The sequence below is a fragment of the Podarcis raffonei genome, chromosome 2 (assembly GCF_027172205.1).
Source record: "Podarcis raffonei isolate rPodRaf1 chromosome 2, rPodRaf1.pri, whole genome shotgun sequence".
NCBI classification, from domain to species: Eukaryota; Metazoa; Chordata; class Lepidosauria; order Squamata; family Lacertidae; genus Podarcis; species Podarcis raffonei.
Window position 1 is genome coordinate 98,290,039 of NC_070603.1, and position 18,430 is coordinate 98,308,468.

General features: G+C 39.6%; 1 protein-coding gene across 1 annotated transcript in view; it reads left to right on the forward strand.

Annotated features, from left to right (window-relative positions):
• TMF1 (TATA element modulatory factor 1) overlaps nucleotides 1–13,817 on the forward strand; it is a 40,013-nt gene extending 26,196 nt beyond the window's left edge. Inside the window, exons 5-17 of the mRNA XM_053378246.1 lie at nucleotides 451–556; nucleotides 2,288–2,430; nucleotides 3,696–3,862; nucleotides 4,112–4,268; nucleotides 4,744–4,836; nucleotides 5,542–5,698; nucleotides 6,656–6,848; nucleotides 7,825–7,894; nucleotides 7,980–8,072; nucleotides 8,913–9,032; nucleotides 10,152–10,298; nucleotides 11,738–11,863; nucleotides 12,711–13,817. Of these exons, the coding sequence (XP_053234221.1) occupies nucleotides 451–556; nucleotides 2,288–2,430; nucleotides 3,696–3,862; nucleotides 4,112–4,268; nucleotides 4,744–4,836; nucleotides 5,542–5,698; nucleotides 6,656–6,848; nucleotides 7,825–7,894; nucleotides 7,980–8,072; nucleotides 8,913–9,032; nucleotides 10,152–10,298; nucleotides 11,738–11,863; nucleotides 12,711–12,854 (1,716 nt within the window). The 3' untranslated portion in view covers nucleotides 12,855–13,817. The remainder of the gene's footprint in view (nucleotides 1–450; nucleotides 557–2,287; nucleotides 2,431–3,695; nucleotides 3,863–4,111; nucleotides 4,269–4,743; nucleotides 4,837–5,541; nucleotides 5,699–6,655; nucleotides 6,849–7,824; nucleotides 7,895–7,979; nucleotides 8,073–8,912; nucleotides 9,033–10,151; nucleotides 10,299–11,737; nucleotides 11,864–12,710) is intronic.
• The last annotated feature ends 4,613 nt before the right edge of the window (nucleotides 13,818–18,430 follow it).

Genomic DNA, 18,430 nt, shown 5'->3' on the forward strand with positions numbered 1-18,430 from the left:
TTTTGGATTGCTGTGAATCAAACCATAAGGTCTGGTCTTGTAAATTTGCAAGGAATCAATACAGATTTTGCTAGGAAAAAAGCCTGTCACTAATGTGTAACATTTTAAACCAGAAAGTTTTTTGGGTGGGGTCATGTTACATGTTCAAAGCTATATTCTCAGCTATCAGATCTCCTTAGAGCTTTTGATTTCACATAAAAGCAGTACTTAAAGATAAGTATAAAGGTAATGTGATGCGGAAGGATGACAGCGGCTGATCTTGTAATTTAAAAAATGTATTAGCTTTTAGACTAGCTTCATGCTAAAAATCATGAGATGCACAGATTGTTAATGATTAACAGCTATGATTGTCATAATGAGGTAGGCCCCACCTAGTGTGAAGTAAAAAAAATTTAAAGTCACAGTCAAAATTTAGAAATGGTACAATAATTATTTGTGTTTCTTTTTTAGGAAGTAAAGATTCTCAAAGAAGATCTAGCAACTAGATTGAACAGTAATGAAACCGCTGAAATACTAAAGGAGAAAGATGAACAAATTAAAGGATTAATGGAGGAAGGTGGGTATTAGTTTCTTAAAAACAGTTCCTGGGAAACTAGCTACATATGTTACTTCAAATGTCTGGTCACTTTAAAGTTATTCTGTAAGAAATACTTTTCGACTACAGCCCTTACTGGAAAGGGAAGAATAGATTCCCTCTTCAAACCTATCTTTTCAACAAACAATTCAGGGTGTGAAAATTTTAATGGCTTATGAAAGGGTAAAACTAGGTGTGTGTAGCCCTCCAAAAAGGTGGAATAACAAGGCTTTAGCCCTGAGTTACACAAACCAGTTGATGTGCATCTTAGACCTTGACAGCTGCTTCTGAGATACAGTTGTACCTTGGTTCCCAAACAGAATCCTTTCCGGAAGCTTCCTGCACTCAATTGGAGGCCGTGTCGAACGTTCGGGTTTAAAAAAACATTTCAAACTGGAACACTCACTTCCGGGTTTGTGGTGTTTGGGAGCCAAAACATTTGAGTCACAAGGCGTTTGAGAACCAAGGTATGACTGTACAATGTTAACCCTAGGCTCAGTTGCAACTAAATTTTCCTCTCATGCTGTTTCTACAAGAGGAATGTTAAAAGGAGAAGCAAGTTTCAATCGTATATTCATAGAACGTCTCTATCGTTGCCCAGTTGAGGCTGTCCTAGCCTAGTGAGACAAACATGAGCAGGAAGGAGCAACAGTGAACCTCTGGCTCAGCAGGCCATTCCCCCTACCCTTTGTGGGTGGGAGGACTTCAGCAATGTTTAGTTTCAGTTTCAAAACAAGCCAGACTCAGACCATGGTTTAAGAAGATGACTTCTTTAAATGGACCATAGAGTTAAGTTACAATCACTGGTCTGGATGACATAACGTGCTAGAATTCAGGGAAACTCAGAAGTGAATGTCAAAGTCTTCCTGGCTTCATGTCTAGCTAAATCATGGTTTAGCGTAATGTGTGAATGCTTCTTATGTGTGCTTTAGAGCATTTGTGGTAGCTTTGGATCCTGCTTATTTTTATTTTTATTTTACACAAGCTTTTGTACACTACACCTGTTATCTTTTCATAGGCTCCCAGTTGGCTTCTGTGAATGGGGACATAGATAGGCTTTAGATCTGATCCATTAGGGCTCTTATTGTGTTTTCTATCAGAGTAGACAGCAAACACCTCTGTGGATACTGTTGGATTTTTCTTTGCTCATATAAGGCTAAATGTTTATTTAGGCAAAGGAATAAACTGAGATGCCTGCAAATCTTTGGATAAAAACTTTTAGTATCTCATATATATATATATATATATATATATATATATATATATATATCCAGTAGCACCTTAGAGACCAACTAAGTTTGTTCTTGGTATAAGCTTTTGTGTGCATGCACACTTCTTCAGAAACTTAGTTGGTCTCTAAGGTGCTACTGGACAATTATTATTTTATATATATATATTTCGACTGCGTCAGACCAACACAGCTACCTACCTGAATTTATAAATATATGTTACTTCAAGATTGATGCATAGGGTTTGGGTCTTTAGTCTTACCTGATTATATCTATCCCAGTTCACATGCCAGGGAAATTATGTACATGGCTTCAAGTCATTTTTATGATCATAGTCCTCACTGGTGATTAAGTTAGTTTACATGCCCTTTCACAGCCCTTTTGCCCAAATAATTGGAAGTTAAAAAATCAGAATATGAAGAATCATAGTCCTAATGTTAAATATGCATTTATCCCCGTTCACCAGATTTATCTTTCTTTTCAGGAGAAAAGCTTTCAAAACAACAGTTGCAAAATTCTAACATCATTAAGAAGCTAAGGGCAAAGGAAAAGGAAAGAGAAAAAACAAATACAAAGCAGAATAAAAAGATTACGGAATTAGAAGAAGAGTTACAGCATTTGAAACAGGTTGGGTAAATTTTTAGACATGGCATTGGAAGGGTTTGCATGCCTTTTATCTATGTGTGAATTCACTTATTATTATTTTTTAAAATGTGTAACCTGCCTCTTAAGAATCAAGCAGGCTTACAACAGGATTTTTTTTAACCCAGTAAAATATAAAGCCATAGTGCTCAAAGAGCAGCCATATTATTTTCAGAATTCTCTCCAAAAATGGAAAAAAACAAAATAGCTCTGAATCTTATTGTGAAAACCTTGCCACAGCCTTGTGGTCAAAGCTATGCTTCTTGCAGCAGATGTATTCAGCTTATGTAGTGAGGGCAGATGGAGTCGGGACTGTTCATAGAGCATAGTTTACCATGTTTCCCTCATGGGAAGAAGCTGTATTGGGTATATAAATAAATCTCTAAGGGTGAGAACCAGCACCTTGAATTGTTCCTGGAGGAAAATTGATAGCTGTTGCTGGTTTTATTGCTCCTTCTATCTGCTCTTTTAGTTATTCAGTAGTTTCATTTTTATTTTTATTTTTGCATTCTTGGAAGCTTCAACTGAAAGGCTGCTTACAAATATTTTAAATGAATAAATAGAACCAGTTGAATGTGTACTATGAAGAGGCAGAAATTTTGCATCAGTTGAAGCTTTTTTGACAACAAACACACATGAAAATGTCATGGAACTGTATCCAGTTTTAGCTTTGCACTAGTGAAAGCACCACTGCTAGTGCAAGGCAGGGCCATCATTTTCATCAATCTTCCTCTCACTAACTACAGCCCTCTGTGTCATATCACACACTGTTCCAGAGGGCCCCCAACCCTCAGAAGAGACATTTGGAGTGCACAGAAGGCTGCACTGAGTAAGAGCAGTCAGCAAAACACAGGAGTCCTGCCTTGCACAAGTAGAGGTTCTTGTATTATTGCAAAGCCACTACTGAATACAACCCATGGACCAGAAATAGACTGATTCATCCATTCTTAACTGCAGCACACAATTTAGTAGCTAAGTCCACCAGCTTCAACACAGTCACTGCAAATGTGTGCCCATTTCAGATGCCAAAAAAGTGTAAAGGCGCAGAGACACACAATTAGGTTTAACCTTTGTTAGTGTAATGATATTTTCTGTAAAACTTTTTGTGAAGCTTCTGAATCATTTTCCTTCATTGCTTATATTTTTCCTTAGTCTAGCTTTCGATAAAGATAGCAGCTGTTTTCTGTGCAGAGTGATTTTTAAAGCTCTGTAAAGAGAAGTTAAGTTGTGATGCCTTTTCATTGTAACAGGTGTTGGATGGCAAAGAAGAAGTTGAAAAGCAGCACAGGGAGAGCATCAAGCAGCTAAGCAGTGTGGTTGAACGGCAAGAGAAGGATATTACCAGACTCCAGACGGATCTTGAGGATCTTGAAGAGAAGAACCGAAGTGTGCAGGCAGCTCTTGATAGTGCATACAAGTAAGTCAATGTCCATAAAAATGGTCAAGAACAGATATTTGTTGTGCCTAGAAGACAACATTCTCTTTTAGGTTTCCCCAGTATTTGCAGTACTGTGCATTTTGTTTTCCTGTTGGATTTTTAAATACATAAACATAGGATGGTGTTCAACTAAGTTTTACTCAAGAGTGGACTTATTAAAAAGAATGGACGTAGTCATGTCCATCAATTTCAATGCATACCTACGTTTAAAATACATATTTTTCACAGGGAACTTGCAGATCTTCACAGAGCCAATGCTGCAAAAGACTGTGAGGCACAAGAAGCAGCAGTAAGCCATGAACTGAAAGTGAAGGAGCAGCTGGGCTTAGCTCTAGAGAAGGCCCAAGAGGAGGCTCGCCAGCAACAAGAGGCTTTAGCAATTCAGGTCAGTGTTGGGTACAACTAAAGTTTGCAAGTGTTTTTCTTTTGCCAGTTGTATATGCTGTAATGCTTACATGTCATAGCAGTGCAGCCTGAAAACCACATTATAAGTGATTCCCAGAAAGATCTAATTCAACATGTACTTGGCATAATTACAAGTAGGAATGAATGAAGCAGAGGGACATGCTTTAAAATTACATAGAAAGCCACTGAAATGCTGCAAATCTTAAGGGGAAAAGTGTGTTTTATAGAGCGAAAAATACGGTATTTGAAACAGGATGCACTTGCTCTTTGTGCTGCAGCTACAGCATAGTGGTAAAGTAATGATGATAACTCCTTAAGCAACCTAATGGTGTTCTGGGTATGATAATCAGAATTATAGGAAGTGCCAACTGGTGTTGATACATGATAAAAGGCCAGTGGAGTGTTAGATCTGCATATTCAATTCGGCATACTGTATTTGTATCCCTGTATTGCAGGTGACAGACTTGAGAGTGGCCCTGCAACGTGCAGAACAACAAACGGCTAGAAAGGAGGATTATTTGCGCCAGGAAATTAGTGAACTTCAGCAGGTACTCTGGCAGATTGTTTTCTGAGATCTGTCTCTTTTTTGCCTCTTACAAATGCTAGGGAAAAAATTGTTTTCTAATTCACGAACGGTTGACTGTTGTTCCTCCTTCCAGTGATCCATAACAGGAAATTTTAAAAGGGAGGACATGGCTACTTTTAATTTGGGCAGAGAGTTAGAAACAGGCATGCTTTACTGAACATTCAAGATTTATCAATCAGTTTGGACTTCTTGGATTTTCAGTTTCAATAACAAGCAGTCTATGACTACTGTATTTAGCAAAGCAACAAATATCTCTGTGGTTTGGACTTGTGCAGAGCCTTGATAGTCTTGCCAGTGGCCAGCAGGTGGGGCTCAGTCCCATAGATAACACCTTCCTCCTGATAACTAGGAGAAGCAATTGTGCAAAATAAGCAAAATAGGTAGATGTTCAATTGTATATTGTAGCTGAGCAGCAAAATCCAACTTTTCATTGTGCGGTTAAATGATTTGTGGCACAGCAAAAGGTATACTGCTTAAAGCTTCTGCTGTCTGTAATACCATACTGCTTACTTGCTAACTTTTTTTTGCAGTACATTAACGAAAACTTTTCAGTAAACGGAGGACGTGGCACAATACTGTATTTGCCTGAATAGGGATAAAGCTTCAGATGGTTCTGTTCGTGGTATTTTAGGGCTTAAAGTAGTGCTTACCCAATTTATAATTTCAGAGACTTCAGGAAGCGGAGACTCGCAACCAGGAGCTGAGTCAAAGTGTTACATCTGCTACAAGGCCCCTGCTCCGACAGATAGAAAACCTGCAAGCAACCTTGGGAGCACAGACCTTGTCATGGGAGAAGTTAGAGAAGAATCTCTCTGATAGGCTTGGTAAGGCAAAAGTTGTTGGTCAGTGGGATTTGGGGGGGGGACAAGTCTCAAGAACTTCCACGCATAGCACAAGATTAATGGATATGAATGGGAACTCATGATTATGCAGGCACACACAGAGAGAGAATAGGAGATGCAGGCATGTTTCTGGGATATGTGTTCTGATGGTGCATCTAACGATATGGCAGGGATCTACAGAAGCCTATGTGTGACCAGAAAACGCTAAAGCACAGTTCCATGTGGTTCTGATTTTGCTTCTCTGGTTACAGCTTCTTCTGCTCCCAGCCCAAGTGGGTGGAAAACTAGCCTGACTAGGTACCATTGATCTCCTGTGCAGTCTGTATCTGAATCTGGCTCAGTTTATTCCTCACCCCCTCCCCAATCTTCCTTAGAATGGGAAAACAACCTAGGCAGTGATCCAGCCAGTGTCTAAAAGGAACCATCTCTGCCTTAAATCCATAGTCCTTTGTATGTGACATACCTAAGAGCCATTTTCGATATATGTTGTTGTTGTTTAGTCATTTAGTCGTGTCCGACTCTTCATGACCCAAAGGACCAGAGCACGCCAGGCACTCCTGTCTTCCACTGCCTCCCGCAGTTTGGTTCGATATATACATGCATTTAATGTGATAATAGCTTTGGGGGAGAGGTCATAAAGTTACCAGAAGCTACACTCCCCTCCTGAGAACACAAGAAGAGCCTGATGGATCAGACTGATGGCCTATCTAATCCAGCATTCTCACAGTGGCCAACCAGAAGCCTGTGGGAAAGCAGCAAGCAGAACATGAGCACAAGAATGTTCTCCCCTCCTGTGGTTTCTAGCAACTAGTATTCGGAAGTATTGCTGTCTCCAGCTGTGGGGGCAGAGCATAGCCATCCATCATGGCTAGTAGCCATTTATAGACCTCTCCTCCATAAATCTGTAAATTCTAACTAGTAATGTTCTCTTACTGTTAGGGGAATCTCAGACTGCCTTGGCAGCACAGGCTGAAAGAGAACGCGCTGCTACAGAGGAACTTCTTGCCAATAAAATCCAGCTTTCTTCCACCGAGTCACAAAATAGCCTCCTAAGGCAAGAAAATACCCGCCTTCAAGCACAACTCGAGACAGAGAAAGCCAGGCTTAAGAAACTAGAAAATGAAAACAATCGGTAAATTGCTTCTAAAGTTTACAACAGTTTCTCTGAAAGCGTACAACACAGTTGAAATAGCTAGGTGGGGTGTAATGAACAATGCTACTTTAAAAATTTAATACTTCTTTAACACTATATTTTATTCTATTTTTTGTGCCACTTGTATGGCCGCTCAGTAATATTGTTTTCTTAGGGTCTCAGATGCTTTCAGGATACATGCATTCTATTGGGAGCATTTTTCCTAATGCCGTAGAAAGCAGAAAGAGTGACAACGTATACTGCAGGCATGGGAAACCTGTGGCTTGCCGGATGTCCTTGGACTTGCAGCTGCCCTTAGCCGCAGCCAGATTGGCCAAGCACAATGTATATTGTTCTCTTAAAAATGGTTACATTTGTTGTGTGAGTGCTGCTACCAGCATAGTGTGTTTACCAATAAAACCATCTCACCAGCAGTGCAGATAATACAGGTTACTTGGTGATCCCATGTGCAACCAAACTGGCATGCTGCAGTTCATATGGGCCTGTTTTCCATTTTGCAAGTTCTATATAATCTTGACGGCCAGACACAATACAGTGATATCTCAGTTCTTGAACAAAATCCATTCTGAAAGCCCATTCGGTTTCCGAAATGTTCAAAAACCGAGGCGCAGCTTCCCATTGGTTGCAAGAGCTTCTTGCACTCAGTGGAAGCTACGTTGCACATTTGGGTTCCGAAAAACATTTGAAAACGGAAGCATTTACTTCTGGGTTTTCGGTGTTCGAGAACCAAAACATATGACAACAGAGGAGTTCGGGAACCGAGGTTCCACTGTAGTAAATCTCTCATTCTACTTCAGTGCATTTATTTCATTTTATTTTTTAAAGTTTTTTTTATTGAAATAAGTACAAACAAAGCTATACAATAAAAATAGTAGAAGAACAAAAACAGTATGTTTATAATAAGATCCCTCCTATTTACTGAGATTGTACATGTGTTTTCTCGCTCTTGGCGCAGGTATGAAGTCGAGCTGGAAAACCTTAAAGAAGAGTATGTGAAAACTGTTGGAGAGGCAAAGAAAGAAAAGGTTTTGATATATTCTTTGATAATAACATTGCTTTCGCAAATAATATTTCTCAGTGAATAACTACATCTTTTTTTGTTTTCTGAAGACGCTGCTAGCTACTCAGCTGGAAATGGAGAAAATGAAAGTTGAGCAGGAAAAGAAGAAAGCAATTTTTGTACAAGAAACTGCGAGAGAAAAGGTGCTTGTTCATGTTAACCACTTTCCATAGTTCTTGGAGACAAAGCAAGCCTTAAATGAGCACACAAAGCAGTTGTCAGGCGAGATGGTAGCTTTCTGGGATCTTCATTTCTGTGTTCCACTCTTGATAGTGCCATACACTATATACAATATAAATTCTGGTTTAGTTGTCTGTAATAACAATACAACTGTTGTTGTTATTATTTGTATACCACTCTGCACCCAAAGATCCCAGGATGGTTCACAATAGAAATTGTCATGGCAGTGGGCCACAACCTCTTATTTTGTGGGCTTTATACGTCCTTCTGGGACCTTAAGTCACACTCCCTGAACCTTCCCTTTCCCTTGGGTTTCTCGTTGGCCTTCAATCCTGAGAATATTCCCTCCTTATTTTAGTTTGCTCTTGGACACATTTGGGGATGCTCCATTAGTTTGTTCTTCACTTGAGGATACTGAAGAAGTCTTTATGTTACATATACAATGTAAATATCTACACTGACAAAAAAAAAGCAAGCATGCTGCTCTTTCATCAGCAGTGTGTCCGATGCTGAAATGACATTAGGGTTTCATTCTGCTCTGTGTGATTACTAAATGAAGTTACTTTGCTTCAAATAATCAGCAAGTTCTGTAGATGATGTGACTTTGGAAGCTGAAGGAGCAGAGTAAGCAGTGCTATCAAGTCCATTTTGTTGCTTAATTTATTGAAGTTACAAGTGAATTGCATAACAGGAGATCTTGTGTTTGTCATGTTTTCGTCATCATCTTAGTGAGTATTTCAAAGTAGGTAAATTCTTTGCACTAATATTGTTCTTCTCTTTGGATATTGTACATTTTCTCTTAGGAGCGTAAATTATACACTTCATCAACAATGGAAACTGTCTCAAGCACTCCAACTCTGTCCCGTTCAAGCTCAATAAGTGGGGTTGATATGGCAGGACTCCAGGCATCCTTTGTATCCCAGGTATTGTTCCATGTATCATTTGATCTTTATTTGCTCCTTCAGTGTCTTTTTTTATTAATATCATTGTGCTGTCTTAATTGTTTTCTTGAATCCAGCAAAACCTCACTGTTAAAATGAGATCAGGTAGTTTGAAGTAGTTTCACCAGTTCATGTGACGCTATAGGGCAACACATAGAAGGTTAAATATTTTATATTTGCTGGTAATTAGGAAATTAACTATGGGACGCGGGTGGCGCTGTGGGTTAAACCACAGAGCCTAGGACTTGCCGATCAGAAGGCCGGTGGTTCAAATCCCCGTGACGGGGTGAGCTCCCGTTGCTCAGTCCCTGCTCCTGCCAACCTAGCAGTTCCAAAGCACGTCAAAGTGCAAGTAGATAAGTAGGTACCGCTCCGGCGGGAAGGTAAATGGCGTTTCCGTGCGCTGCTCTGGTTCGCTAGAACCGGCTTAGTCATGCTGGCCACATGACCCGGAAGCTGTACGCCGGCTCCCTCGGCCAATAAAGCGAGATGAGCGCCGCAACCCCAGAGTCGCTCACGCCTGGACCTCATGGTCAGGGGTCCCTTTACCTTTACCTTAGGAAATTAACTTGCTTCTCTTTGCCTATGTGGTACGTTTTGGCTCTCAAGAAGAAATTCCACCTTGGATGAAATCTGATGAGAGCTTAACTGACAGGTCTTGGGTATAGCCATTTATCAATATCAGAAGATGAAATGATTTAAATGTGGTATTTTCTTTCTGGAACATTACTTCGACAAACCACTGAATATATATATTTTCTAACAAAAACTGCAAAGACCATTTTTTAAATATATACATGAAATGCTTTCCAAACAGTTCAGTCCTCAGCAACCCTGTCATGGTGATTAGGATGCTAAATATTGAATGGCCAGGGGTTATCACATGAACTTCATAGCTGAGCAGGGTTTCGAATCCACTTCTCCTTGATCCACCATACCAAACTGGCTGTCTTCACTTGCTTTTGCAAGCGCTGTTTAAACATAAAAAAGTTAACATTCTAGTGTCAATCTTGAAAGTTGTATCATTCTTTAGGTACAAAATAATAACTTGCATACTGCTAAGTATTCAGTTTCATGGGTGTATCACAATTTTTATTGCAGGATGACCAACATGATCATTCCTTTGGTTCAGTGTCTACAAGTGGGAACAATCTATATGACGCAATGAGAATGGGAGCAGGCTCAAGCATTATTGAAAACCTACAGTCACAATTAAAATTGCGAGAGGGCGAGATTTCTCACCTACAGGTAACCTGTGTTGACCTGTGTGTCTAAACATAAGTAGGAATAGGTGTTCCATACGTGTGATATACATACTTGACAGACAGATGTGATCAGTTCATTTTTATGGGCTTGTTTTGCCAGAGTTCAGTCTTTGGCCTAATACATCCAGTATTGTCAGTCTATTGGGGGATCCCCCCAGAGCAAATTCTAGAGGGTTCCCCAACCTCCCAAAAAATTGGGGGCATACCAGGGCTAGCAACAGGATGAGAGGAGCCTGGAAAAGTCTTGTGTGAACACAGACACTTTGATCGCTGTTGAACAAATTATAGAAATGGTTCAGAAACATTTTTGTGGGTTGTCCCAACACGTGGCGCAGTGAGAAAAATATAGTGAAATACTGCAGTAACTTGTAGGAAGTAACTACTGTAAGAGGTTAGCTACCATAATAGGTGTTTGTAAGTTCTTCCATTTTTCAGGCTCATGAGCTGCTGTAATACTTTCCAGTTAGCAGAGGGACCAGCACAGTTTCAATTCTCTTATTTTGTCCTCTGAATCCAAATCCTTGTGTATTGATGCTACATCAGAACAAGAGATGGAACTTTGTAATTTATTGTAGGCACACAATAAATGTATATGCCAGTTATAATTTGAAACCTTGTGTCGGTTTTGCTTTGTAGGAATGGTTTACCTTAATCCCTTCATTTTATTTATTTATTTAAACAAATATATTTATTGTATTTTATACTTCACGCTCAAAGTGGCTGACAACAAAGAAACGGGTGCGTTTCAAACAAACACTACAAAACCAGTTTCACAATAACGTAGCAAAACAGCAACATAGCAACCATTTCATAACAACGTAACAAAACAAGAGCAAGAATAATAACACAAAAAATACACAGTAGTATAAAATAAAGCAACATGCAGCATCCAATGGCAAAAATAACAAGGCAGCTTCACAGTTTTACCTTAGTCCTACAAACACCTGTTCCATGATGTTGCTCACAGTCCCTCTTCTGTAGCAGCAGCTTATAAGGCTTTCAAGGGCAAGGGGTGGGGTATCTGGAAACCCGACTTACATGCATTATTCCTGTGAATACCAGAATACAGTGGTACCTCGGGTTAAGTACTTAATTCGTTCCGGAGGTCTGTTCTTAACCTGAAACTGTTCTTAACCTGAAGCACCACTTTAGCTAATGGGGCCTCCTGCTGCTGCCGCACCACCGGAGCATGATTTCTGTTCTCATCCTGAAGCAAAGTTCTTAACCCGAGGTACTATTTCTGGGTTAGTGGAGTCTGTAACCTGAAGCATATGTAACCTGAAGCTTATGTAACCTGAGGTACCACTGTACTTGTAATATGGGACATAAGCTTGCGAGCTTAACACTTTTAAGTGTTACTTTTAATGGAAACAAAATTAGTAACTTGGTAGAATTTTAACTGTCAAATATTTGTTACCTTAGCTGGAAATCGGAAATCTTGAAAGAACTCGGTCGGTAATGGCAGAAGAGCTGGTAAAGCTGACAAATCAAAATGATGACTTAGAAGAAAAAGTAAAGGAGATTCCCAAGCTACGTGCACAGCTAAGGGTAGGTAGCTTGTTTCTACGATGATATCTGAAATGTATGCAGCAGCCTCTGTAAATATGTCCCTGCTGTACATGTAAAGTGAAATGCTTTATTACAAAGTACAGCGAAAAGCAGTGCTTACGTTCCTAAACATACTAATAAATAATTTTCACTGAACACTACAAGAGTTACTTCTGAGGTAACTTCCAGGTAATTTCCAGGTTAGGAACCTGCAGCTAATGCAAAATGCAGTTTTTAGGGTCCTTAATGGGACATGCAACTTTGCACATATTACACCAGTGTTGATTTTCACCTAAAAAGGCCTATGTGACTCAGGATCCAAATACCCCGCAATGATCTTCTTTTTGGTGGCTTCCCATCTGCAGGATGCTCTCCCTGGTGTCATCATTAACGGCTTTGGACACCAGGCTAAGGCTATCCTGTTTTACCAGGTTTTGGGTGGTTAATTTTGGATCATACCTTTGTATGATTCTTGCCTCTGTTGTGGTGCTCATCTTTTAGTGGGCTGGACTTTGATAGTACTGCTGGATGAACTTAGGGGAGCGGGTGAATGAACACTTCAATAAATTTTGTTTGCTTTATTTTGCTTCTTGCCAAAACTGATTTTAGCTGCTTCTGTATTTTATGTTGTTGAAAGTTGCCTTGAGAATTTTGTGTGTGTTTGTGAAGCGGCAAATAAATGCAGTAACTGTGTGTGGTTGGTATTGTTTTGGCTACATAAAGATTGGCATTCAGAGAATTGACTTTTCTTTTAGTATATTCTATCTTGACATTCTAAAAGGTGTCTTAGCAGCTCTTTTGTAAATGAGGAGAGCAAGTCATCAACTATTGGACTGTGTTGTTTCAGGATTTGGATCAGAGGTACAATACCATTCTCCAGATGTATGGTGAGAAAGCAGAGGAAGCAGAAGAACTGAGGTTGGACCTTGAAGATGTGAAAAATATGTACAAGACTCAGATTGATGAACTTCTAAAACAAAGGCATAGTTAATTATTGCTGAAGTTGCAGCTTGCAAACGACGTTGCATTAAACTGTAGAAATGTTTATGTAAATGCAGATGAGTTGTAAAGAATTTGTACTATAGGATGATTATACTGTAGAGGGTTTGTACGTTGGCAAGAATGTTATGCTTTTGTGATGGCCAACTGTCAGCAATTAAATTATTTGTTAATATTTAAATTTTTATATCCATAGCTGAATGTTAATTAAAAGGCAGACCATCTTGTTGTCAATATAGTAAGTTGCAAATTAGTTTGCATAATGCTGATCATTCAGCAGCAGGAGCTTTTTAATTGCAGTTGCCTCACGGGGATGTAGCTGAATAATTTCACTGACAGTTTTTCATGGATATCCTAATGCTGATTCGTTCCTATCAAAATTAATATTTGGTGGAAAAAATATATTGATTTTTAAAATATAAATACCGATAGCAAATAATTGCTATCTGAAATACAAGGCTTAGAATGCCTTTTAAGTCTTTTTTAAAACAACCACCACCACCACCAATTAATATTTGGATTTATACTGTAGTGTCCTAACCAGGGTACTGGTGCCCACAAAGCCAGATAACTGCCTTTGCAGCCAACAATACAGGGTGACATTTAAAGTCTGGAAATCGGTATTGTATGGTAATAGCAACCAAGCTCCCTCCTATACAATAGATAACAATTCTACTGTTTCTTAAATGTTTGGCTGCATTCCAAAGCATAATCCACTGCCACATAGAAGTGGGCTGCCTAGCAGCTTCAATGGCTTTTAACTGTAGCAAAAGAAAAGAAGCAACATTTGCCTAAAAATCAGCAGTACTCTGGGGGATGAAAAGGAGCATGGTGTTTAAAAGTTTACATATTGAAATGGTTGCACCTCTTCCTGTCATAGCCTAATTCTCACCATGTGTGTGAGTGCACTTTATTTTCAAAAGTGAATAAACTTGTTCCAGATGTTTCAAATGAACTCCAGTAGTTTAGAAACTATCTTTAGAAGGTGTTTGACAGAACATAAAAAAAGGAATAGCATCTTGAGTTGCCTTCCCAACTATTTAGCCTAAGCGAGACAGAAAACTCCCTAGTATCGGCCACATTCATAGGAGGACCTTTACATTATTGTGCTTTCTTAAAGTCATACTTTGTATGACAGCTATAAAAGGCCATTTCTGTTAAACTGACCTTAAGCTGTTTAAATGTTCAGGAAAATATGTGGTGTTGCTGCATTTATTTAGGATTTAAAAAGGTTTCCTCACAGGAATTGGAATTTTCATAGCTGAATTTACATGGAATTTTTAGTCTGATAAATAGATAAAATTTACGCATCCTGTCATGTTGGTATACAAGACCTATTTTTCCTGAACCAATTATCTACAGAGCTTTTATCAAGCATAAGGTGCATGGAAATTATAAGATTTTATTTGATACTTTGACACTGTATCAACCACTTACCCTTAATTGCTTACCTTTGGTCCATGTCTATTTGGAAATCATATGCTGTAACCTCCTGAGATCATACCACCATGTAATAGGAAACTGGGAGCCTTATACTGTTGGTCTGCCTGAGGAAAGCTAGTGTGTCAGGGAGAGAGCTTCTACTGTAGGCTTTTCCCTGACATATTAGGATTCTTCCTGATCCACTAATTTTCTGTGTGCAGGATTTCTTTTTTTGTTACGTGACAGAACATTTAATGAAGCAGTTCCTCACCTATATTCTGAACTGCTACATTATCAGGAGGATTGTATCACTTTAATATAATGATGGATATTTAAAGCATGCAATAATCTTCCTGATAAGAGACTAAATTACAGTCTAGTGTGAGAATTCTTTGATTCAAAAAGAGGTTTGCATAATAGTTGATACTTACACAAACAAGCAAATGATGCCTGCTGACAGCAGAACTTACCAAGTGTTATTTTCCAAGAAGGCACTGCATTTTAGTACTTAAAGCCAATGCAAAATACAAATTGGAATGCTCCTGAAAACTCAATTTAAGACCTGAGAAACTTAAGTGCATGCTATTTTCATAATTTATATTTGGAATAAATTATCTCTGCATTTGAACTGGAGAATACAACCCCTGACTAGAACTTAGGTGTTTGCACTGGGAACAAAAAAGCTTAAGTCTTGCACCCAAAATTTTGCATCTTTTAGACCCCTTACCCACATGCTGCCTCTTCATGTTTAATACAAGTATTGGTTATGTAGCCCATGTTCCACCATAAAACACACAGACTTCCTTGTTCCTTTGCAGCCCTTTATCAATTTACCAATTGATGACAATTGGAAAGTAGAAAAAAATTACTTTTTGCAAGAGAGGTCTGTGAAATTTAGGCTCTCAAGCTCTTGAAATGCATATGCAGTTTTCAAAAGCAACCAGACACTGGACATTTGTTTGCTCAGGACTTCTGGAAGCGCACCTGTATATTCCATCTCCCTATTCTGCCGACGTGCAAAAACTCTGTAGGCAGACATGTGTGACTGTAAGTGAGAGCAGTGGGCTATTCATGTAAGTGGGAGCCGTGGGCTTCACAATGCTGGTGTGGAAAGCAATACTGCAAGAGAGAATTCCCTAGTGGACTGCAGAAGGAGACTTTGGTTTCTCAATGCATTGCTAGGCCCTCTTAATACTTTGTGGGAGTAAGTTAAGATCTCTAGTTAATAACTGGAAGAACAGTGCCGGTATATACAGTTGTTTAAATCTTCATTTCAGCTGTGTTAATATGGTTTGCCCTCTTAAGAATTGTTACATTTTTATAAAGGGCTGTAAAGTAGTTTAAATAAAGTATGTAGATGAATAATGTCATGGGAGTTAAGCTGTTAATGTAATGTAAATAATTTAAATATGTTTGACTCTTGGCCTGAGTAAAGTATTTGAGTTACCAGTGTTTTATATTTTTCTTAAATACAAAAATGCAGCCTGGTGGTTGAGATGTTGATAATAATAGCTTCCAAACAAAGAAGCAGTGGCAGAACGTAAAGTGAGTTCAACGGCTTGCGAGCCAATCTGCTGAAGGCTTCACCCAGCGGTGAGGATGTAATGTAATACGTGAACACAGGCTCGCCTATATTAGAGCCAGACCTTGTTGGCATCTGCCTATCTTGAGAGACAATGGCGTGCACCTCCGGGGGTGAAGTGAAACCACCGTGTAGCAGCACCAAAGTGATCTCCCTGGGCTGAAAACCTGAGCAGTATGTATGGAGGTCCTGGGCTGCCCAGACAACAAGAAGCACCACCCCCCAGTCTTGCTGATGTGATCCAAAGGAAAGCAAAGAAATATGTTTGGCACCTGCTTGGCTGCAGGAGTTGCCGGAAGCAAGGGCAATCGGCTGCCCTGTTCTCTTTCAGCATGAGGGGAAGGCAGCGCCTCGCAATCAGCTGCCCTGGTCTCCCTCACGGTGAGGGAAGACAGCTCAGATGAGCAGCGTTATCAGTTGAGATCATCGTGCAATATCGGAGGTGCCATGAAATTGGCTGCCCTGCTTCACCCTCACCCCCCTGCATGGGGAGCGATATATTGCTACATATTGCTGGGTCAATACCGTTATCACGGTGTGATTTCAAAACCGATTTTGGTCAATATATTGAAAAATAACACAGCACAAAAATAGACCATAAAATTTGTACAAAAATAACAAAAATTAGTTGAGGCAAGGGATGGAGCTGTGGACCTCCTGGGTACATTCCGCAGACCCCTACACCAGTGTGGTGTAGTGGTTAAGTGCGACAGACCCGTGTCTCCGCTCCTCCACATGCAGCTTCTGGGTGACCTTGGGCTAGTCACACTTCTCTGAAGTCTCTCAGCCCCACTCACCTCACAGAGTGTTTGTTGTGCGGGAGGAAGGGAAAGGAGAACGTTAGCCGCTTTGAGACTCCTTCGGGTAGTGATAAAGCAGGATATCAAATCCAAACTCCTCCTCTTCTAATTGGGAACCACTGCTCTAGACCAAAATGGTTGGGGACCCTGGACCTACACTCACTGGAAGGGAATTTCAGATCTTTCCCTGATATTCCTGGCGGTGCCAAGGATTGAACATGGGACAAGGTGCGTGCAAAGTGCATGCTCTACAACTGAGCTATAGCCCCTAATGTTGTATTGCATGCAATCTTAAAGGCACATAACAGTAATGAAAACCGTTTCTGTGTTATACTCTTAAAAACAAATAGACTTCACTTCATTCACTCTCAGAAGTGCATGGATCTCCCAGCATATATTGTTAATGGGCTTTTGCAGTTATTTTACCTTGTTTAAAAAACTCCAAGCAGGAGCACAAGTGATTGCTTTGCTACTACAAGATTGCTCTTTCTGTAAAACATCAGATGACATTTACATTTTTGAAATGCATTTTAAGATTAGGAAAACTGTCTAGTAAACAATTACAGTCGTACTACACTCTTAATGTAGTTGCAAAACACCAGGATCTTATTTTGAAAGATCACAAACTTCCTACGGTGCAATTTTTAATCTTTAGTTTAAAGATTATAGTGTTTAGCTGAAGCAGAAACAAGGAAATGGGTTCAAGACTTTGAGGAAAGAGAACAATGTGTTTGGAATGGTTTCACTTCCTAGCATTGGAAGGAAAAGAGGTTTTCCTGTGCTTACAGAAACAGCAATATGCTGAAAGCCTTGTCAATAGGCTTTGCCTTGATTAATAGGTTTCCCACCAAGAATTTTCTATATGCATTTCGAAAAGCATTTTTTTGCTTTTGGTACAAGGAGAGCCATAATTATAAGTGAACCTTTATGATTAAGCTTCACTACAATTTTTAAAACGTGTTTAGAAATAATGCCCATTAGGTTAATGAACCTAACTCTAAAATAAATATTTAAACCCTAGTTTCCCAGGTTCTAGCACAACACTTTGAATCACATCGTGTTTGATGGTCTCATTTTACAGCTATCACTTCTCTGTTTCCCAGTACTGTGGTGCTGTTAAAATTACTGGTACAACCAAGCATGGTGCTGATAACACCAAGGTTGCAGGTTTGGACAGCTGCATATATATTCCTGCATTGCAGGGGGCTGGATTAGTTGATCCTTAGGATCCCTCCCAACTCTACAATTCTATGAAGCCAATGTTTTAATTTGCAAAAAGGCTTGTTTCAAGATCCCCAAATGCAACAGGCTAATAGACTCGATGTCCTACACCAGTAACTTCTTTCTTGCATCTCCTTCCCTCTTTTTTGTATCTCAGCCTTCGGTGAAACTCCCAAAGGTAACGTGGTACATTTCAACTTGAAGTGAAGGAAAGACACGACGATGCTACTTTAGTGGAATCTACACACACATTAAAAAACGCTTTTTAAAAGAAGTTTTGAAAAATACATTGAATTTTGCATAGCTCGCTCTCACCCTCTCGTGTCACATTTGCGTACAGCATTGCACTTTACAACACATTTAAAACGTTTTTTTGGCAGCTGTGTAGCATTAACTTTGGTTGAAGAGCCGCCCTGGAGATCTCTAGAACACCTGGAAAGGCCCTCAGCCGGGTAAAGGTTTGACTGATCACTACTAAAAGGCATCGAGATTCAAGGCTATATGTATATGTATATATATGTATGCATATAGCTTTGTATATAT